The 22161-nt window shown below is 53.0% G+C and overlaps 1 protein-coding gene across 4 annotated transcripts; it reads left to right on the top strand.

The window, feature by feature from the left end:
* Positions 1 to 3951: 3951 nt before the first annotated feature.
* NUAK2 (NUAK family kinase 2) lies at positions 3952 to 22141 on the top strand. Of its 4 annotated transcripts, none has more exons than XM_038586023.1 (8): positions 3952 to 4197; positions 13436 to 13556; positions 16158 to 16309; positions 16665 to 16730; positions 18617 to 18736; positions 19185 to 19317; positions 19982 to 20665; positions 21593 to 22141. In XM_038586023.1, the coding sequence occupies exons 1-8, from the start codon at positions 3952 to 3954 to the stop codon at positions 21748 to 21750; spliced, it is 1680 nt and encodes a 559-aa protein (XP_038441951.1). In that variant the 3' UTR covers positions 21751 to 22141. The 4 variants fall into 4 exon arrangements, with proteins under 4 accessions (XP_038441951.1, XP_038441949.1, XP_038441950.1 ...); XM_038586021.1 differs by having other exon boundaries at positions 19982 to 20988; XM_038586024.1 differs by lacking the exon at positions 3952 to 4197 and adding an exon at positions 11469 to 11850 and having other exon boundaries at positions 19982 to 20988.
* The last annotated feature ends 20 nt before the right edge of the window (positions 22142 to 22161 follow it).

The following is a 22161-nucleotide window of genomic DNA, read 5'->3' as shown; positions in this document are numbered from 1 at the left end:
CCACACAGGTGCACATGCCCACAGGTTGTGAACTGTGTAGGAAAAGGGACAGATGCTTGTTTCCAATTGCTTGCCTGATGTGGCCCAAAGAATAGTTATCCCCAGAGCCCTTCAGACAGCAATCAGCGATGGACGAAGGGGTGTGGGGACAGGCTTCCCCTGCCCCAGAGGGAATGGTGGGGCAGGCAGGATTGATGTGGCCCAGCTCGGCCCAGCTCTCCAGGCACATGACCCAAAAATGCTTTAAAAGCTGCAGCAGCCAAGGCCCCCAACATAATCAGATTCCCTGTCAGGAATTCTCACTCTGCTGTGACAGACCAAGTCGCCCTTTAAAGCATCTGAGAGTTGAGTTTCGGCAATGAGGCTCATTTCCGAGTCACAAAGTGTTCTGGCTCTGTCTGACTCTATGTCTGCTTCCTTTGCCCGTCTCTGTGGACAGACAGCAGCCAGGTCCACTCACCACTACTGTCTCATGGTCCCTCAGGGGCCACCAGGCTGCACCTGGCTGGAACAGGGCAGATTTCTTTTCTCTGGGCTCTTTGATCACGCATGGCTGGCCCTCTATGTAGGGATTCACATTCTGATCAAAGGAAGCTAAAGTGAGGTGGGGAAGGCTCAGGAGACCAAGAGATCAACCCCCCATGGCCAGGGCCAGTTCAGGTGGTGATGGAGGGAAATCAATTCACTTTAGTCCTTTTTTTTTTTCTTAAGATTTTATTTCTTTATTCATGAGAGAGAGAGAGAGGCAGAGATACAGGCAGAGGGAGAAGCAGGCTCCATGCAGGGAGCCCGATGCGGGACTCTATCCAGGGTCTCCAGGATCAGGCCCTGGGCTGAAGGCAGTGCTAAACCGCTGAGCCACCTGGGCTGCCCTCACTTTAGTCTTTGAATTCCATTGCACAAACATTCCTTTGGTTCACAAGCATCTACTTTTTTTTAGATTTTATTTATTTATTTAAGAGAGAGGGAGAAAGCAGGAATGGGAGGAGGGGGGAGAGGAAGAAGCAGGTTCCTTGCTGAGCAGGGAGCCCAATGCGGGGCTCAATTCCAGGACTCTGGGATCATGACCTGAGCCAAAGGCAGACGCTTCACCGACTGAGCCACCCAGGTGGCCCTCACAAGCATCTACTGAGCACCTTTTCTGTGCCTAACAATGCACTAGCAGTATAGGGGGTATCTGGAAGAATTTATAGGAATCTAGATTGAGCCCGAAAGGGAATCTTATGCTCATCTGTATAATTCTTTCATCTTATTTATGAGGAGATGTTGATTCATCTGGCTGTCTCCTATCCTTCAGGTCCCAGGCTAAAAGGCTCTGTCTGCTGGAAGCTGCCCCTGACTGACCTCCTCCTACTGGGCCTAGGGGCTCCCTCCTGTTATATAGCCGGAGAGCATTCCATTCCCCCATCTTAAAGAGGTCTTCCTTTGTCTAGGATTTGCTAATTTTTTTCTCACTACACTGAGAATTCTCTGAGGGCAGAGACCATGTCCATCTCATCACCATCATGTATATCCATAGGCCTAGCACCTAGAGGGCACCAGTATTTCCAGAGTGAGTAAGTGATGGGTAAAAGGCCACAGAACTGGTTGGTGTCAGCAGAACTAGAAATCAGGGCCCTGTGCTTGCTCTAATACTACCCATGCTTCATCTTAAAAACCCTATTCCATCCGGATGGCCTCAGCTAGCTGGGCCCCAGGACAGATGCAGATCTCAGGGGAGAAAGGAAACAGCTGGTCAAGGAAACTGTTACCTGGGCCTCATTCTATTTTGGCAGATGACTCAGAGCAAGGAGGGAGGCTGGTAGAAAGAAGAGCACCAAATTGGCTACCTCCTGTGGCCCTCCAGATCTGGGGAAGGGAGGTTGGTTTCCTGCCTAAGTAGATCCTCTCCAGCTACAAAAGAAGCATTCTCGATCCCTAACTCACATTAGACAGGATCAAAGCATCAGTGGAAGTAGGAAAGTGGGCAGACACTAAATACAAAATCCAGTCACTGGGGATGGAGTCCTCCTTGATCTTCAGCATGCCCTGAATATACACCAGGAGACCCAATCCTTCAGGCCTGAATCCCAGATCTGTCAGTTTCTCACCAGTTGTACGGCCTTTGACAAAATAAGACCCACTTCAAAAAATTGGGTTAGCATGAAGATTCAAGGAGAAATGTGGGCAGCCCAGGTGGCTCAGGGGTTTAGCGCCGCCTTCAGCCCAGGGCGTGATCCTAGAGACCCAGGATTGAGTCCCACGTCGGGCTCCCTGCGTGGAGCCTGCTTCTCCCTCTGCCTGTGTCTCTGCCACCCCCCTCTGTGTGTCTCTCATGAATAAATAAATAAATTTTTTTTTAAAAAAAGGAGAAATGTCTCTTTCTCCCTAGTATACTTCACATTTAGAGGAAGGAGGAGAGCCTATGGATATTCTCATTTCATTCTCAATGACACTCAGAATGGGGCGGATTTTAGACCTAGTGCTCCAGGCCTTACATACCAAGCCAAACCTCATGACTTACCACCAGCCCTCCTGGTTCTGAAATCACAGGGAGAAAAGCTCTGAATGGACAGCTATATACAGATTTAGGGAACACAAGTGAAATAATAGGAGAGTGTAATGTGTTTTGTTTTGCTTTTTTAAGATTTTATTTACTTATTCATGAGAGACACACACAGAGAGAGAGAGACAGACACAGGCAGGGGGAGAAACAGGCTCCTCCATGCAGGGAGCCTGAGGTGGGACTCGATCCTGGGTCTCCAAGATCACACCCCGGGCTGAAGGCAGTGCTAAACCACTGAGCCACCCGGGCTGCCCTGCAATGTGTTTTCTAATGAATGAATATTTTCCTTTGTCTTGCTCCACCTCCTTCCAATACTTCACAAATTCCACTACGTCCTGAGGGGCCACTCAATCCTAGAAGCCTTCTTTGATGAAGCAGTAAGACTTGGGCAGCCCAAGTGGCTCAGCAGTTTAGCGTTGCCTGCAGCCCAGGGTGTGTTCCTGGAGACCAGGGATCGAGTCCCACCCACATGGGGCTCCTTGCTTGGAGCCTGCTCCTCCCTCTGCCTCTGTTTCTCTGTGTGTGTGTGTGTGTGTGTCTTTCATGAATAAATAAAATCTTTAAAAATTTTTTTAAAAAAGAGGTAAGACTTTTCAGAACTGGGGCACCTCGTAGCTTAGTGGGTGAGAGTCTGCCTTTGGCTCAGGTCATGATCCTGTGATCCCGCATCGGGCTCCCTGCATGGAGCCTGCTTCTCTCTCTGCCTCTCTCTCTCTCTCTCTGTGTGTGTCTCTATAAATAAATAAATTAAATCTTTAAAAAAAAAAAAAAAGATAGTTCTAACTGAAAATAGGTGCACTCAGAACCGTAGGACAGCTCCCCGCTAGCCCTCCCACCTGGCTGGCATCTGCCTCCTCCATCCCACTCCATGCCCCCTCGCCCCCCTTGTGGTCTGAAAGAAGCGCTCAAGTGACTTCATAGGTTTTGGCTGCAGAGATGCAAATCAGTCCGGATGCAGAAATACTTTGGTGACCTCTAGTTCTGTCAGATTGCCCCTGGATAACAGGGAACACTGGAGGGACAACAGGTGGCTCTCGCCAGGGCAGATGCACTCGGAGGCAGGAGCCGTCCCAGGGCCCCTCAAAGGTTCCGGACCTTAGCAGTAGCCAAGCAGCCAAGCAGCCGCCCCTGGTGTCTCCTACTCGGGAATCTGGTTCCCCCGGGGCCCGGGGACGCGGGCTCCCCGACAGCTTCTCGGGGCGGGCGAGGGGAGGAGTCGGGGCTCGGCCAATGGGCGCGCGGGGGCGTGGCCGGGCCCGGCTCGCAGCGTTGATAACTACTTGGACGGCGGCTCCTGCCCCAGCCCCAGCCCCGGCCCCGGCCCCGGCCCCGGCCCCATCCCCATCCCCATCACTGCGCCCCGCGCCCCGCGCCCCGCGCCCCGCTCCGCCCTCCTCGGCCCCGCCATGGAGCCGCTGGCTTTCCCCCGGCGCCCCGGCCCGGCTCCCGCCGCCGCCTCCGCGCTGGCCGCCGAGCTTGCCCGGCCCCGGGCCGACGGGCTCATCAAGTCGCCCAAGCCCCAGATGAAGAAGCAGGCGGTCAAGCGGCACCACCACAAGCACAACCTGCGCCACCGCTACGAGTTCCTCGAGACCCTGGGCAAGGGCACCTACGGGAAGGTGAAGAAGGCGCGGGAGAGCTCGGGGCGCCTGGTAAGCGCGGCTCGGCCCGTGAGGGATGCGGGCTGGGCCGGGGGCCGGGGGCCGGTGCCAGCCTCAGCCCCGGCGCACGCCTGTGGGATGGGGCCGGCGGCGCGCGGTCGGGGCAGGGTGCCTAGAGGGCGCATCGTGGCCTGTCTTGCGATGAGAGGACCCCCCACAGACGATGAGACTCCAGCTGAATTTCGCTCGGAGCCTGCCGCCCGAAAGAGTGGAATGGGAAGAGCAAGTAGAATGGGTTTAGCAAAGGAGTGTGTGCTTGACCTTAGGATGGCTTTAGTAAGTGATCTCAGGATGCGTTTAGGACATGAGTGTGTGCTTGAATGGATGTGCGAGGTCCAGTTCCTCAGGTCCCTTCCTAGAACCTGGCGGTCCAGCCTGCTCTGAGTATCTGCAGGGCCGCGGGGGGATGGAGACGGGCTTGACACCTAGGTCCTTTCCAGCTCTAAAATTGGCTCGAAGTTCCATTAGGATGGGGTTTTTTTATTCTACGAAACGTGAAACCGGGATCTAGTGCAACGTCTACCGTGTCCCAAGATACCTTTGGGTTTGGGACCTTTTCAGAAAGTTGTCTAGTTAATGTGGGGGGCAGGAGATGGTAGTAATGAGAGTGGTAGTGGTAGGGAATCTGTGAGACCTTAAGCAATTTATTTTATCTCTATACTCAGTTTCCCTTTCTGCAGAACTGAAAAAAAAAAAAAACAACCTACAGCCCCCCTCCCAAGCTGCTATGAGGATTGAATGAGATATAAATGTGAATTTTTAAAAAAGATTTCATTTATTTATTCATGAGAGACACAAGCAGAGGGAGAAGCAGGCTCCACGCAGGGAGCCCGATGTGGGACTCGATCCCAGGTCTCCAGGATCATGCCCTGAGCCAAAGGCAGGTGCTAAACCACTGAGCCGCCTGGGCTGCCCTATAAATGTGAATTTAAATTGATCGTGATACGTAGAAGCTGCAGTGAGAACCCCTGTTTATATCTGGAAAGGCAAACCCTGAAAAGGTAGCAAGTTTGCCAAAAGTTAGTTAACAGATATGCGGTTCATGGCCATAGGAATCACCTGGGGAGCTTCTTTTGAAATACATATTCTCTGGCTCCACATCCACAGGATTTTATTCTACAGGTCTAGGATGGGGCCAGATAACCTGCATTTTAATAAGCTTTTTAGGGCAGATGCTCTAGGGACTGTTTTGCCAAATTCAAGTCAAGTGCTGTTTAGGAGACGTGCTTGTGTATATTTGCGTGTGTGTCCATGGTTTACCGCTGTGGGAGCGGTCGCCTCCCCTGATTGTTCACTTTTGCAGTCAATAACTGGTTTGAAATTCAAGAAATCATTTCATTGGTGAAGGAGAGTGGATGCTGGAGAAAGGGACTGGATTATGGCTCATCGACAGGGCCGAGTATGTTTTTCCTGCTAAGGCCTGGCACTGTCCCCAGCTGTCTGCTGCCAGGTTACGGCCATGGGGCAATCATGTACTTCCTGGCTTTCCTTTCTTTCTCTTTCTATAAAGTGTGAGGGCCCAGTGAGCCTCCAGGCTTGAGACCACTGGGCTCAGGCTTTGTCAGGGCTTAGCTGCAAAATAGCATGTGTCTCTTGGAGGACAGACTGGGTTGCGGGGCTGGGGTGGTCCAGAAACTGGGAAACTGAGATTGAAGCTGAGATCCCATCAGACTCTTGACCTGGGTCACTGTGTGTGTGTGTGTGTGTGTGTGTGTGTGTGTGTAAGAGAGAGAAAGATCTCATTGATTCTGGAGTGAGATAAAGTAGCTTTCAGTTTTCAAACCTCAGTGGCTGTAAGCAGGGATTCCAGCTCTTATTACATCAGAACAGAGAGAATTCAGAAGGTGCTCCCTGGCCTCCTGCCTCTCGCTGTGCAGGGAGCCGAGGTCAGTAGGCATGGGGCTTGCCCCAAACCACCCTGATCCACAGACCACCCTGTACCTCTGCTGAGAACTTTCTCAGTGTCTTCTTCCTCCTTGGAGAGTAGCTGCCTGCTGGGCTCATGGTTTCTCGGTTCTGGAGAGGACTCCTCTTCCTTACCCCACCCCCACTCCTGCCTCTTCACTGTCCTCCCTTAAGAGAGGCTGACCGGGTACCCCAGGATCCTCTGTAAGGGAGAGGGGTGTGAGGATGGCCCATGACATCCCTCCAAAGGAACCGAGGTTGTTGGTAGGAGCTAGATGCAGATGAGAGCCCCCTTTGGGGGACTCCCATCCCAATATCCTCTCTACCTCTCTAGTACATTTCTGCTTCCCAACCTGCCTACATGAGATTAGCAGCAGCCCAGATGGGACTGTCCGAAGGGAGGTGCACGTGGGCAGACTAATGGCTACTCCAGGAGGGCATCAAAGGAAAAACAAATATTTGCTCTGGATCTTCTGGTCTCTCCGAGTACATTCCTGGGATCCAAATGACATTTCCTCTTGTGACTTTCTCAGCTCCCCAGACAACCCCTCCCCTCAAAAGAAAAACACCTGCTGGGGTCCCTGGGATGGTAGAGTCCACCAAAGCCTTTGGGACAATCTGTATGGCTATCTTCTCTCCAAGTGGTGCTGTGAGCAGCATTAGGGGAGTCCAAGTGGATAGTGATCTGCTTCTGTGTCTTCTATATGTCGGGCTGCTGCATGGGATGTGGAAACATTTGAACATGACCAAGATGGTCTGATCCCTTCACTGACAGATGGGGAAACTGAGGCTCAGAGAGAGGATAGGAGTTGTCCTGTGGCTGGTTAGTGGCATGCCTGCCATGCAGGCTCCTGACTCGACCACCCCAGGCTGTGGATGACCAATACTGAGTCTTGGACTGGGAGTTGGCCATGAGCTGAGCCCAGGCTTGCCTCTGTGTGCTTTGTCATTCCAACAACTAGCGCAGGCTGCCTTTCCCAAAGCTCCAGGCAGTGCTGAGGGTGGGAAGAGTCACTGGGAACCAACTCCCACCCCCACACATGCTGACTATGTTGAGGGATCCTGGTTGGGTGAACTACAATACCTACATTCCTGGTTTTTACCTCGTCAGGAAGTCCGTGTAGCCCAGAGTCAGACAGTCAGGGTTCCAGTTCAGACTATTGCCTACCAGTTTTGTGACCTCTGTGTATCTCTGTTTCCTCCTATTTTGGTGAAGGAATTGGACCCGAGAGTGGGCATTATAATAATTCTTACCTTGTAGGGTTCTCAGAGGATCACATAAGATCGTATAGGTAAAGTACTCAGTACAGGAGTTATTGTAGTGTTATTACCCCAGCAAGGCTGGTTTTGGCTCTAGGCCCTACCCTCTCCTGGGGTACCCCTTTCTGGGTCTGTGCTGCCCTGAGGAAGAGAATGGGTTGTGCTGAGCTTCCCTAAGCCAAACCATTTTGGTCTTTGCTTTTTTCAAAGTCCTAGTCTCTACTCTGGCTCCTGCTCCAGAGAAGGACTCTACCTGGCCAGCCACCAAAGGCCTCTTCTGCTTACGCTGCCCTCTCAGCCCTGACTACACCTGCCTGCTCAGCAGCAGGGAGGGAGGCTCCGGCTGCAGGCGACTCTTGTCCTTGGGCTGCGGCCAAACCACACAAGAGGGCTGGGCCGGGCAAGCTCTTTGCCCGGCAACCTGGCGAGTGGGCAGGAGCAGGGCTAGGAGGGGGCGGGCACAGCATGAGGTTTAAGGGAAGCAGCTCAGGCTTCCCCTCCTTCCTGGCGCCCATTCCTGCTCCCTGCCTGGGTCTCCGGTGGGCTTGGGGGGATGGTGCGCCGCCCGCAGACCCATCCCCACTTGGCCCAGGATAGCCCAGGCCAGCCGAATCTCTCCATTATCTAAATGGGTCATCCTCCGGCTCCTAGCCCCGCCTCCCAGATGGCAGCTGCTCCGTGAAAGGCCAGAGAGGAGTCAAGGATCTTGGCTCCAACTCCTGGTGATAGCTATGACCAGAGATGCCCAGCTGGCACCCTGTCTCCTGGGACCTGAAACCAGTACCTCTAGATCTTCTTTTTAAGACGCTCTGCTGTCCTCTCCTGAGTCGGGATTATTCCTGATCTGAGCTCCTGCAGGGAGGCAGCGTTTAGGCAATCGAGCCCCAACACTCATCTCCCCGATTCATTTGTGGATCGCTAAGTGGGACAGGGTGGCTGGTGGTACTGCACAGCCTGGCCCAAAGCAGAGGGTAAGGCATTCCCCTGGGCAGAGGTGGGAGGCAGGGAGTTGGAGGCAGGGCAAGGCATCTGCAAGAACTTTTGTCTTCTGAGATGGCAGCTTCTGCAGGCAACACCCTTCCATCTTGGTTCTGCCTTGGTGTGTCAGGGAGCCTTAGAGGTCGGTGTACCTTCCTGGACTTCAGTATTTGCCATTTGCAAAATGGGATGGGGAATTAGTCCTGCTGTCTTTGCAAAATGAGCCAGCATCGATAGGACTTTTACCCAAGCAGGTTAACATAGACGTAGCACAGCACCTCCAAACAAGCCCACTACAACGATCCTTGGCCAGCACCTTCCTGGCGTAGTAGCCAGTGACCCACTTCTGAAGAAGCTCAGCAGAAAATGCTAGAGTTTGGAAGGGAGCTTAGGGGCCTGGTGTATAAGTTCGTGAATGGTTCCTTTCTTTCTGACCTTTGCACAAACCTTTCTCTCTGCTTATAATGCCCTTTGTGCTCCTCCCAGCTTACCCCCTTTGGCTTGGCAAGCCCTACTCATCCTTCAAGATCTAAACTGAAGTTTTCTCCCAGAGATGGTTTTCCCTGCTCCCACAGGCAAAGAGCGCTCTCATCAGCACTCCTGGAGTGCCTGGGCGGGCAGGCACCTCCACTGTCCTGTTCATCGCACTAGACTATGGCAGATTTAATTGCCAGTCTTCTCAGCCGACAGAGGACCTTGGTGCCGCGACTATCCATTCTTTGTCTAAATCTCCAACACCAAAAAAAAAAAAAAAAAAAAAAAATCTCCAACACCAGGCACGTAGTAGGTGTTCAGCAGATATTTGAAGAATTAATGCCTTTTTACTTTTCAGATGAGGGCATTAAAACTAGCCACAGCAGTTATCCAGATCGTTTAAGCAGCTGGTCATGAGTTGCATGGTTCCATAGGGACAAATAACATGCAAATACCTGGCTCTTGACACCCATGCCACTAATCCAGCATTCACATTTACATTCTCACAAAATTGTTGCGCCTGCGTGTCCTGTTCCCACCGAGAGGTAGTAATATAACATATTACTTAAACCTGGTTACTTTGGAAATATAAAAGGGGCTCTATTTTTTTTAATTGGGATGAGCTTTATTATTATTTTTTTAAGATTTTATTTTTTTGGTGCCTGGGTGGCTCAGTGTTTGAGCATCTGCCTTTGGCTCAGGTCATGGTCCTGGGGTCCTGGGATCAAGTCCTGCATCAGGCTCCCTGCAGGGAGCCTGCTTCTCCCTCTGCTTATGTCTCTGCCTCTCTTGGTACGCAGCGTCTCTCATGAATAAATAGATAAAATCTTTAAAAATATATTTTATTTATTTTAGAGATAGCACAAGTAGGGGGAGGGGCAGAGGGAGAGAGAATCTCAAGCAGACTCCCTGTTGAGCAGGAAGCCTATCAAGGGGCTTGATCTCATGACCCCTGAGATCATGATCTGAGCCAAAATCTAGAGTCAGATGCTTAACTGACTGAGCCACCCAGGCGCCCCTAAAGGGGGCTCTATTAATAATTATACCAAGATTGTTTCTAGACATGTGGCCTTCCTACCTCTGGTGATCCATTCGGTAATTGTTACCCTTCTCCTTGGCTCTAGTTAACAGTTTAATTCTAGAGAATGGTTGCCCAACTAACTTGCAGATGAGAACAAAGTTTCCCTCAAATTAGTCCTTGTAACTGAGGTTGGCTCTCCACCCATACCTGAGAAGAAGGGCAGAAAATCTTATCTGGGCACTCATCCCATCAGTCAGGGGATCAGCCCAATGACTTAGCCAATTACTTTTTCGTGATTGTGTTCACCAGTAAGCAGTTCTTGAATGTTTTCTGTATGCTGAGCTGCTTCTAGGCCTGAGCTCTTTCTGCATTTCCTTTACTTTGACACACCGGCCAGTAGATGGCTAAGGGCAGGAATAGGCTGGGTTACAGTGGCCCAGCCCCTCCAGGGCAGTGACACATAGTTCTTCTTGTATGTCACCTGCTTAGAGACTAGTGGAGGCCTAATGACATAACTTGTTTCCTTCATAGAAAGTGCCAGCCAACTGTTATTTCCTAGGACCTAATGTGGATAACTTGAGGTAGTAGGGAGGATGTTGGGGTTTGGGGAGGGTCCTTGACCTAGCCCCCTGAGGCCAGAATGTGAGCTTTCAGGAAGAGGGAATCGTTCACTGAGGATTAACAATCCTGACATGGAATCCTAGGCTTCCAGAGTTGAAAGAAATGAATCTCGAGGTTCAACTTAATGTACTCTCTACCCACCTAGGGACTCCTAGCATTGCTCAGAGCCCCTTTTTTGGAACCTTATTTCTTTTGGACTTTGTTAGACTCTCCCCTAAGCCTGTGATGCTTCATCTCCTCGTTGTATAGGTTTGTGTGTACGCAGTGGTAATATGCCTAGTTTTTGCATATATGTGCATCTTAAGCTCTCACTATTTCTGTTCCATCATCTTCTGGGTCTATGATCTATATATGATCTTTTTTTTTGTTTTTTTTTACTATTAACACAATGCTTGTGGCCTTTTATCCGAAGAGCTCATAGGACTTTATCTATTGTCTGATTTTTAAAACAAAGGATTTTAGAAAAGTACGACTCCATAAAATCTCCCCTTCGAGGAGAGAAAGGGGTGTGGAGACAGGAGTACGCAAGATTGCAAGATTGATGCTGCAAGTAGAATCCTTGTAGCTGGAGAAGGATTCAAGCCCTTTCCTCCCCATCCCCCTCCACTCCCCCAGCCCCAGACTGCCCCCCACCCCCAACGCCCCCCCTGGTCCTCAGATTCTAAGCCAGGGATTTTTCTGTTTAGCTCATCAGGGTGGTTTGGAGCAGAAGGGCGGGCGGGTCAAGAAGAAATCCCCTGAGGTGCAGGCCTCTCCCCATCCTGTCCCCTGCAGCTGCGGTCTGGGCCTCTCCAGCATCTTGGGGAGGAGGCTCCATGGTGACAGGTCCCTCCTGCTGCCTTTGTCCCCCCTGCCCTGCTCCAGGAGGGCACAGGAGCCGGGCCTCCCGTCTTTCAAGGATGCAGCTCCAGGGGCGGAGCGGGGCGGAGGGCACGCCATCACCGCCCGTTGCCGGGGTGACCGGGCCCAGCCATTGTGAGCAGCTCCCCTTATGGGATTAAGGCTGTTCCGCATTCTTGTCCGGTGGGGAGTGCAGGCCTGCGTGGCGGGTCCCTGTGAGCCGGAAGCCATTGTCTGCCTCCAGAGCCCTGTGAAAGGGTGGATTAGAGGCCCCTCCCCTGGAGCTGTGGTCCCCCCCTCTTTGAACCTTGAGGAGAGGCAAACCCTCCTGGGAAACTGTGTGAAGAGTTGATCTCAGTCTGGGCCTTCAGATTCTTTTACCACGTATCCACCTCCCCTGAAGAGGAAATCTTGAATCTACCATTCGTGTCCTTGGACAGGACTGGTCAGGGACTGGCTGGCTCTGCAGCACCCTGCCCACCCCGCCCACTCCTCAGAGCCCCCCATCCCCTCACTTGTATGGCTCATCCAGGGCATCGGAGCAGGAAAGTACCTCACATCTCTTCCTTAAGCCTGTTCTTGCACAGAAAAGACAATCGAGGCTCCAGGAGGGGGTGGGACTTGCTCCTGGGGACAGTGACAGAGTCCAGAGGAGGAGGACCCAGGTCCCCCAACTCCCCCAGGCTGTGTATTCTGCACATGCCCGAAAGGCCCATGTCCCTCTCTAATTTCTGCTGAGTGGGATGGGGCCGAGAAAGTACTGGGGCTCCTGGGGTCTGAGAGTTCTGTTTACTGGTGGTGACATCTTGACAAGTTTTTCATTTCCTGTTGCCTCACCCCACCCTTCCTGAACCCACTGCACTTCCCCCCCACCAGCCCCCCCACCTACCTTCCCCTCCCCCTAGGCTAGATTCTTATATCATGTTTTCACCTTTGCAGCCAACCAGGCTTTGAAGGCTTTGAAAGCCCCAAGGACTCTGTCTGGTTGTTTGTTTGTTGCTAGGAGAGGGACATTCCTTACCTAGACTGAAAGACTGGTGTTGGTTTTTGTTTCATAATTTTGTTGTGTGGTAAAAATATATACAATATATAATTCATCACTTTAACTATTTTATTTTATTTTTAAAGATTTTATTTATTCATTCATGAGAGACACACAGAGAGAGGCAGAGACATAGGCAGAGGGAGAAGCAGGATCCCTGCGGGGACTCAATCCCAGAACCCCAGGACCACACCCTGAGCCTAAGGCAGATGCTCAACCACTGAGCCACTCAGGCATCCCTAACCATTTTAAACATACAGTTCAGTGACGTGTTAGGTACATTCACAATGTGGTGATTTCCAAAATCTTTTCATCAGCCTGCACAGAAGCTCAGCACACCTAGACAATGGCTCCGCACCCCGCCACCCCCATGTCCACCACCCTCCACCCTGGGAGTCGCTGTTCTACTTTCTGTCCTGTGCCTACCTGGGGTACCTCCTATAAGGAGAACCGCACATCCATACTTGTGTGTCTGGCTTATTTCCCTCAGCGTGATGCTTGCAAAGTTCATTCATGTTAGTGCTGGTTGGACCATGACAACTTTGAGCAGGTCATCAAACCTCAGAGGGTACTGGTTTTTCTCACCTCTCAGTGAGGATGGGGAAACTTTCTGGGCCTACCTGTCAGGGTGGTTGAGGTCGATGTGTTTGTTGCAGCAGTGCTTATTCGGTGCCCACTGCGTGCCAGGCACTATGGGTGGCATCAGGGATCCCATGCTGAGCAAACCAGGCCGACCCTTGTCCTCTTGCTGTAGAATGGCAAGTTTGCTTTGTAAGTCATAAAGCATTGGCCTCACAAATGCAGGTTGTACCTTCCTGGTTCATCTGTGGACTGAGTAAGGTCAGTGGCCCATAGTCCTTCCTGCTGTGTGGACTGTGCCTGACCTGGGTGAGCATCTTCTCTAGAGATGGTGCTCTCCATCCTCTTGGTCACCTACCCTGGGGAGGGACAGACTGGTTCCTCTGGGTGCACACTGTGGACTTCGTAGCAGCTGCAGGCGGCTGGGCTCCAAACTCCCAGAGTATCCTTAGGGATGCCTTCACCTGCTAGACCTTTCTCTCCTCATCTCCTGCATTCTCTGTTCCCAGGTGGCCATAAAGTCAATCCGGAAAGACAAAATCAAAGATGAGCAAGACCTGATGCACATCCGGCGAGAGATAGAGATCATGTCGTCACTCAACCATCCCCACATCATTGCCATCCACGAAGGTATAGAGGCAGGGCATTCGAAGCAGAGAAAGAGAGAGAGAAAGAGAGAGAGAGAGAGTGTGTGTGTGTGTGTGTGTGTAGGAGCAGTCAGAACACAAGTGAAAAGGATACAGGCTTTAGAGTTAGACAAAAGGATTTGAAACTCAGCTGTAAGACTTTGGACAACTAATTTAACTAGGCTCCGGGTAGGCCTCAGTTCCTCATTTGCAAAATGGCACAATCTCACCTCCGTCATAGGGCAGTTGCAAAGATCAAATTAAATGTCATGGAGTATCCAGCTCATGGGAGAAACCGAACGGACGGTAGGCTTTCTTGTTGTCATTGTTAGGTTTTCTATAATTGAACACTACCCTCCCCACCCCAGTGAGATCCTCAGCATTCTGGGGGAGGTTGGCACATAGATACCTGCACCTGTCTCAGGTGCATGAATGATCTTCATAGGTCCCAAGAGCCAGGCCTCCTACAGTCTGATCTGTACACTGAATCATTCCTGCCATGGGGCTGGCTCCTACCTTTCCTTACCTTTCTTAGGCTCTTGTTGCTCTGACATCGGTGCTGGCTTCCCACCCCCATCTGCCCTGTTGCCTGTGACCCAGACAACAAAGTGAGCAAGAGAGGGTGACGAGGGGAAGTGGGGGAGCACTCTCCCACACACATCTGTCTGCTCCCAGCCTTTACATAATACCAGTTAGATGGGAAACAGGGGTAGCAGTAACAGCAAGAGGGAGGGAAGGAGGCCTGTGGCTCTGCCCTCTGTCTGAATATTCCTGGTGGGAAGGAAAAGAGAAGTCTTTCTTGGGTTCTGTCCACAGGAAGACTAAGGGCAGAGCCAGTGATGTGGCCCCGTGGCCTGAGCCTATCCCATAAGAAGCCCAGGCAGGTGGCTGAGAAGGCTAATTGTATCTCTGTGTTTCCCCCAGGGAAGAGTGGGTGAGGACAGAGGATTGGCTAAGCCAGGTCGAGCTTGGTGATTGGGCAGGTAGAGAGACTGTGTGAATTCTCCCCCACACCCATACCTCCAGCTACGTCTGGGAACTGAGTCTTGAAGCTTAGGCTGTGGATTCTCCTGCACCTCAGATTCACAGTTGTAGGGGCGTCACGGTTCCTATGTGACCGGCAGCACCACCTCCTCATCCATCCCTAGCCTGCCAGTCATCAGAAGATATGGATTGGGGAGCCGGGGGCGGGTGGGGGGGGGCGGCGTGGGACTCCAGTTTTAGGAACACAACAGCTCTCCAGAGTGTACTCTGGCCAGCTGACCTCCAGTGTCATGGCACAAAGGTGACATGTGCCCTACAAACATCTGGAGGACCACAGGTATAGGATCTCACCTGGGTACCCCCCAAGGAGACTGGGCCACCATGTGTCAGGGCACTGCTTGTGTGGGAGAGAAAAGAGCACTGTCCTCCTGGCCATGTATCCAATAGCCTGGCACCTGGGATTCCTCCGGGGAGAAGCCTCCTCTCTCAGCTCCTTCTCCCAGGCTAGATAGCAATAGCTCTGGGGCTGGCTGAGCAAGCCCAACTCCTAGGACTCTTTGACACAAAGATGCAATGTCATGGATGTACGTGTCCTGACACACACACAAAGCCAGAGGGCCAGTTTGATGAACTAGTCCTTCCCTAGCTTTCCAGGCGGCTAGAGCCAGGACAAAGCCTGAATGGCACATGAGCTGGGATGGGCTCATTGCCAGGAAGTCAAAGATGCTGAGGGTAGTAGATCTCTATCTCAGCTTTCCGTGGTACTGTATAGTTTACAAACCACATTCATCTACCTTTATCCCTCTACTGATCCTTCAGGCAAACATTATTATGGACACTATTTCCAAATCTGTACACCGAGGATGCTGATCATAAATATACCAGTGGGCTCCACTTACGAGAACTTGCTGGTGTGTCAGCCTCTATACCAGCTTGCTTAGCCAGCCCCAGAGCTATCACTGACTTTTATCTATTTCTTACCCAGCCCTGCTGGGTCAGTGCCCATTATATTCCACTCTGATGTATCTGGAAGAGATTTGCCCACAGTCACAAGGCATAAAAGGACCAGATTCCGAACCAGAGAACCTGAATTGTCATTTTTGCCCATCCACTGATGTCCCTGCCTTCCTGGGAATTTGCAGGCTGGTTTTAAGAATTCTCAAAAGGCTGGGGCACCTGGTGGCTCACCGGTTAAGCATCTGATTCTTGATTTCGGCTCAGGTCATGATCTCAGGGTCACAAGATCGAGTCCCGTGTCAGGCTCTTCACTCAGCATGGAGTCTGCTTGTTCCTCCTCCTTCGCTCCTCTCCCTGTTCCTGTGTACATGTGCTCGCTCACTCTCTCTCTGAAATAGATAGAGAGATAGAATCCTCAAAAGCCTGAACTTTCAAAGAGAGGGAGGATAAGCCACTTCCCTTGGCCTTACCTCATGGCTTCTGGAAGACGATGGGAGCCTCACAAGCCCATTCCCTGACCTTACTTGCCAACTGACCCATCCCATTAGCAGATATCCCTGCAGCAAGGTCCTGTCTGATTTGGGGCCAAGGAGGAGTGTGTGACCCCCGGAGGGGAGCAGTGTGCTCTGGAAGGGCCTGACATTCCCACCTGGCTCTGCCCCAGTGTTTGAGAACAGCAGCAAGATTGTGATCGTCATGGAGTACGCCAGCCGGGGTGACCTGTATGACTACATCAGCGAGCGGCAGCGGCTCAGTGAGCAGGACGCCCGCCATTTCTTCCGCCAGATCGTCTCTGCCGTGCGCTACTGCCACCAGGTGAGTGCCCTCCTGCCCTGCCCTGTTCTGAGGGGTGGTCCCACGGGCTCTGGGACTCACAGCACCAGAGAGATTCCGTGACCTGTCCAGGATCCCCTAGGGAGACCAAGCAGAGGCAAAACTCAATCTGGACTCTGGGCCTTGTGGGTGTTGGTGTCTCTGGCTGTGGCTCCTCGGGGTGGAAGGCCCCATGATCTGTCGCACTCTGTTCTGATGAAATGGGTATTCCCAGCCTTCCCATGTTCCCCCAAATTGGCCCCTTTTGTGTTCACCTCACTTTCCAGACGAGGCCTTCATGTCCTCCTGTCCCTCTTGGTGACCTCCCCCGATGCCCTTTCCTTGTTCCCTCTTTCAGAATGGGATTGTCCACCGAGATCTCAAGCTAGAGAACATCCTCTTAGATGCCAATGGAAATATTAAGGTGAGCCTCGCTTCTTATTTCCCACAACTCCCTACCCCACCATAGCCTTTCTGCCCTGTTTCCTAGCCAAGTGCTTATCTTTAAGTGCTTAGAAGATTCCAAAAGGGTTGAGCAAAGGCTCAGGCTTAAATGTTGGTACCAATAGGGAACTGAGCCATCGTCCTTTCCAGACCTTGTTTTTATGGATGAAAAACTGCGACCTCAAGATAAGAGGTGGCTTACCCAAGGTCCAATGGCAAGGGAGTGGTTGAGTCTAGGCTATAACCAAGGTGTGCTGATTCCCCAGCCAGTGCTCTTGACATCACAGGTTGACAGGAGTCCAGATCTAGGGTCAGCTCCTGCACACAACCTTGGGACTGGCAGGGAGAGAGGGCCATGGCCTGAGTTCTCCCCACCTGCCCACATGCACATAGGTGCACATTATTTGGTAGCTGCTTGGCACTTTTCCCCATAGACCAAGCACCCCAGCACCAGCTTTCTGCCTCCCACAGCAGAATTCCCATGCCTCAGCAGTGAAGCTTAGGTCTACGAGATGTATGCTGATGGGATAAACTCAGATCTCAGGGCTGGAAACAGGAGAAACGACCAGGGCTGGCCCCTGCAGGTGCTGGGAGGGCTCTGACCTTGTACTCGGACATTCCTCAGAATCTTCCTGAACCCAGCACATAGTCCCTTCCCTTGAGTGGCCCTTGAACTCATGCTCTGAAGCACGCTAGCACTGAGTTAATTCCCTTTACCTGGCCAATTCCCAGAGCAGGTGGGGCTTTCTTTGATGCTAAGCAGGGGGAGGGTAGGGGAGCCAGAGCCAGGAAACTCACATAACCAGACAGGCACGAACTTTCCCATCTGAACCAATAATCTGTCTCTTTATGAGCTTCAAATGGTAACTGCTTGATAAGAGGCTATAAAACCATAAACGAAGGAGCCCAGGGTTTCATAAACATCCCTTCTCCACCCTGGACACACATGACCCTCTGCTGGGGGTGAAGAGGCAGGGAGCAGTAGGGCATTGGCCTTTGCTTTCATCTGAGGATAATTAGGGGAAAGGGTCTCTCTGGGGAGTGAGAATATAGGCTTAGGGCCTCTCAAGCCCTTAGTATCAGATGGGTCAGGGGGTCCTGAAAGAAGTTTCCCTCTTCTGGGCTCTAACCACAGCCCTGATCTTTGTTCTGACTTCACTATTGCTTCTTAGCTATACTGGGGTGACCCCAGATTTCTGCCCAGCTATGGGCAGAGATGAGCCCTTTGCTAGGAAGAGTAGGCCAAACCTTGCACAATCATCAGTAATGGGACTGGCTTGTTTCTGAGGGCCATAGTGTTGGCATGAGAGGTCAATTCTCTCCTTATGTCTGCTAGACCCTTCCTTCAGTCACTAAGTGTCTACTGAGTCCAATCCCTGGGTCACACCTGTGCTAAGAGCTGCAGCAGGGGTGGGAGCAGAAGGAGGTGAGCACGAGGACTTACTGACATGGTAACATGAGGAGGGAGAACTGATGAGCAGAGCGTATAGCCGGCCTTTGGAAACTGGAGGACTTTGTGGGAAAAGGAGGTCTCATGGGATGTGGGCTTGCCGGGTCAGGAGGATGCTTATAGGCAGGAGAGTGCATCCCTGGAGAGGGGCCCAGCATGAGCAGAGGGGCTTGGGGAACAATGAGGACCCTGGAGCCTGCACACACCTGGGCAGTCCTCACTGACCCAACCTCCAAAAGGCTCACTCTTGCAGGGCCTGAGCTGTGTTGTCAGTGCCACGGGGGGTGGGGGTCATGACGCTCTTTTCTCCTGTGAGGGCCTGGGTTCCCCTTGGATCTGGAGGGGGGTTTGCTGAGAGCTGCAGAACAATCCAGGCCTCGGCATAACCCCTGCCTGTGTTTGACCCAATTCTACAGATCGCAGACTTCGGCCTCTCCAACCTCTACCACCAGGGCAAGTTCCTGCAGACGTTCTGCGGGAGCCCCCTGTACGCCTCGCCGGAGATCGTCAATGGGAAGCCCTACACGGGCCCAGAGGTGCGTGTCTGCTCTCCACCCACAGCCTGCCTCCACCACCGGCTATGGTTCTAGATTTTCCAAGAGGGGTGGGCTAGTTTTCCAGTTATTGCCTTTTCCAGAGCACAAAACTCAGCCACCACCCTTCACACAAAAGTAGTGACTTGCCAGGTCCTAGCAAGTTAAGTCATCCTAAGGAAGGGATGCCCTAAGGAAGGGATGACCTCAGCGCTGCTCTGTTTGTGGCTGCCCCTCCTCCAGGCAGATGAACAACACCTCTCCTCATGGACTTCAGTCCCTTTTATAGTTCGGCCTCTTTGCTCCTGGGTCCTAGAGGGAGGTGGTCCTCAGATGGCTCCTGAGTTCACCAGCGTATACCTCTTTCTTCTCTGGTGTTGTTGGAAGCCCCTCCAGCCTGTGGCATTCAGGCATCCGTGCTGACCGTCCTTCTCTCTCCCTCCCTTGCTAGGTGGACAGCTGGTCCTTGGGGGTCCTTCTGTACATCCTGGTGCATGGCACCATGCCCTTTGACGGGCAGGACCATAAGACACTGGTGAGACAGATCAGCAATGGGTCCTACCGGGAGCCACCTAAACCCTCTGGTGAGTGAGCGGTGTGGGTGCTTTGTCCTCCCCCCCCCCTGCCCCGGGTCCTTCCCTCATTCCTGAGATGGGAACCAACCAGGGGCAGGGATGGGAAGAGCGCTACCCCCTCCTGCTATACCCCCTGTCTCCAGGATCTGTGACCTCCGAGAGGGGAAGTGGGATCCCTTCCCTCCGGTTTGGGTATGGGCATGCTGCTTCATACTTGGGAAGTGTTTCTGATGGTTTACCTTGGATCTTTGCTGCAGTAACCTCATTCCCTAGTGCTTTAGGGCTCATCCTTAGAAGTCTCTTCCTCCCTTCAGATTGGGTGGAGAAGGCAGGAAGAAGGGTGTGAGAACCTTGGCTACTCTTGAGCACAGCGCCTGCCCTCAGGGTTACATTTCAGTAAAGAGAAGAATACACTAACTTGCAGCAAGACTAAGGAAGGGGCCCTGTCCCAAGGGGCTGAGGGATGGAGAAGAAACAGGCAGTCAATCCCAGAAAGGGGGAGGCCGTGGGGAGCCAGCCTGGCTGTGGCCCGTGCAGAACCCAGAAGGGACTGGACGTGCCTGACACAGGGGTGTACAGCCCTAGCCCAGCTCAGGGTGAACTGGCGAGAGGGCCTGCAGGGTGCCTGTTCTCCGGGCTACCGATCTGAAGCACCCCCGTCTTTCTCTTCCAGATGCCTGTGGCCTGATCCGGTGGCTATTAATGGTGAACCCCACCCGCCGGGCCACCCTGGAGGATGTGGCCAGCCACTGGTGGGTAAACTGGGGCTATGCCACCCGTGTGGGGGAGCACGAGGCTCCGCTCGAGGGAGGGCCCCCTGGCAGCGACTCCGGCCGGGCCTCCGTGGCCGACTGGCTCCGGCGGTCCTCCCGGCCTCTCCTGGAGAACGGGGCCAAGGTCTGCAGCTTCTTTAAGCAGCACACGCCCGGAGCGAGCATCGGCCCCGGCCTGGAGCGCCAGCATTCACTGAAGAAGTCCCGCAAAGAGAACGACATGGCCCAGTCTCTCCAGGGGGACCCAGCTGACGACCCCTCCGTTCGCCCTGGCAGGGGCAACCTCAAGCTGCCGAAGAGCATCCTCAAGAAGAAGGCACCAACTGTGGAAGGGGCAAGGGGAGACCCTGAGCCCGGCCCAGGCCCCATGGACCCAGGACAGGCTGCCCCCCTGCTCCCCAAGAAGGGCATCCTCAAGAAGCCTCGGCAGCGGGAATCTGGCTACTACTCCTCTCCTGAACCCAGTGAGTCTGGGGAGCTCCTGGACGCAGGAGATGTGTTCATGAGTGCGGACTCCGAGGAGCAGAAGCCCCCCCAAGTCCCGGGGCTGCCCCTCCATCGCAAAGGCATCCTCAAACACAATGGCAAGTTCTCCTGCACAGCCCTGGAGCTCCCGACCCCCTCCACCTTCGGCTCCCTGGATGAACTCGCCTCCCCTCACCCGCTGGCCCGGGCCAGCCACCCCTCAGGAGCTATGAGTGAGGACAGCATCCTGTCTTCTGAGTCCTTCGACCAGCTGGACTTGCCCCAACGGCTCCCTGAGCCTGTGCTGCGGGGCTGCGTGTCCGTGGACAACCTTATGGGGCTCGAGGAGCCCCCGGCAGAGGGCCCTGGAAGCAGGGGCCTGAGGCGCTGGTGGAGGGAGTCCCTGGGGGATAGCTGCTTTTCCCTGACAGACTGCCAGGAGGTGACCGAAGCCTACCGCCAAGCCCTGGGGGTCAGCTCAAAGCTCAGCTGAGGGGGGAGAGGGCACTGCCCCACCCCAGGCAGGTTCTAAAATGCAGCTGGCTGCACCCTGAGGGGAGACTGCCACCAGCCCCACCTCCCAGTGGGAGACCAGCCTCCTGGCCAGGAAGACTGAGGTGGTTTGCAGTTGAACCCTAGAGAGGGCTGGATGGGCAGTGGACAAATAAAGCACATGGAAGGTTCCAGGTCTTCTACCCTGTGAAACAGAGAAGATAGTAAAGGGGAAGCTAGCAGATAGAGAGTGGAGGGGAAGGCCCGGGGCCTGTTCAGATTTCCCCCTTCCTTGTTCACGCAGTAGGGCCACAGAGGTCAGGAAAGAGTGCCCTCTCTGTGCCAGTCTCCTTCTTGCAGTAAGTTTTGTGCATGGTGACTTCCTGCCAAGGCGAGGATGGAAGATCTTCATGTACAGGTCCCATCCCCACCTACCATTAGAACTGGAATGGGGCACCCCCGTGTGCCTGGGGTGTCCTGGGAGTGGTCTTCTCCCGGATACCCTTCCTTCTTTATCTCAGAGGTTGTGTTCTCTTACTGTTGTCTCCTCAAAGGTTCTCTCCCCTTTCCCATCCTTCAAACCTGGCCCAAGCCTCCTGGACTCGCTGCTAGGAATCTAAAAGACTTGAAAAGGCTCAGGCTGCTGCTAATGGACTTCATCTCACCGGGCCCAGATTCCCCTGGAGCCCACCTTGGACCTCGAAGATGCTAAACTTCTCTGGCCTCCAAGCTGCTCCTGCTACTGAGAATGGATAGTTCTACTGGCCGGGCTTTTAGGACCCTGGAATGCCGTTATTTATTTTTTATGTGTTCAGCTCTCTGTCTTTAAAAAAGTGAATCTAGCTGTTTTCAATAATGTGAATACTATGTTCTGGAATATCCACTGTGACGTCTACATTTTGTGAACAGGGAGATCTTTTACAATGATTCCCTACCGATCAGGGAAAGGGGGAGTGGGTATCAATCCACATGTCCCACTGCAGTCAGGAGGGCGTGTCTCTGGCTCCCTGGCTCCGTGCCCTGACTCTGTCTATCTGATGGTCCCTTGTCCTTTGCGGTTCCAAAAAGAACCGCTCCATTAAAACCAGAACTGTGACTGGAAATTGGCCTCTGTTCTGCTCGG

This window comes from Canis lupus, chromosome 38 (genome assembly GCF_011100685.1).
Source record: "Canis lupus familiaris isolate Mischka breed German Shepherd chromosome 38, alternate assembly UU_Cfam_GSD_1.0, whole genome shotgun sequence".
NCBI classification, from domain to species: Eukaryota; Metazoa; Chordata; class Mammalia; order Carnivora; family Canidae; genus Canis; species Canis lupus.
This window is presented reverse-complemented; position numbering and strand designations above follow the sequence as displayed.

What these genes read in the sequence shown, in the direction of transcription:
- NUAK2 (XM_038586021.1), top strand. Translation starts at nt 3,952, where the DNA reads ATGGAGCCGCTGGCTTTCCCCCGGCGCCCCGGCCCGGCTCCCGCCGCC. An exon ending in GGGAGAGCTCGGGGCGCCTG is followed by an intron (nt 4,198 to 13,435) that starts GTAAGCGCGGCT and finishes CTCTGTTCCCAG; the next exon opens with GTGGCCATAAAGTCAATCCG. An exon ending in CATCATTGCCATCCACGAAG is followed by an intron (nt 13,557 to 16,157) that starts GTATAGAGGCAG and finishes GCTCTGCCCCAG; the next exon opens with TGTTTGAGAACAGCAGCAAG.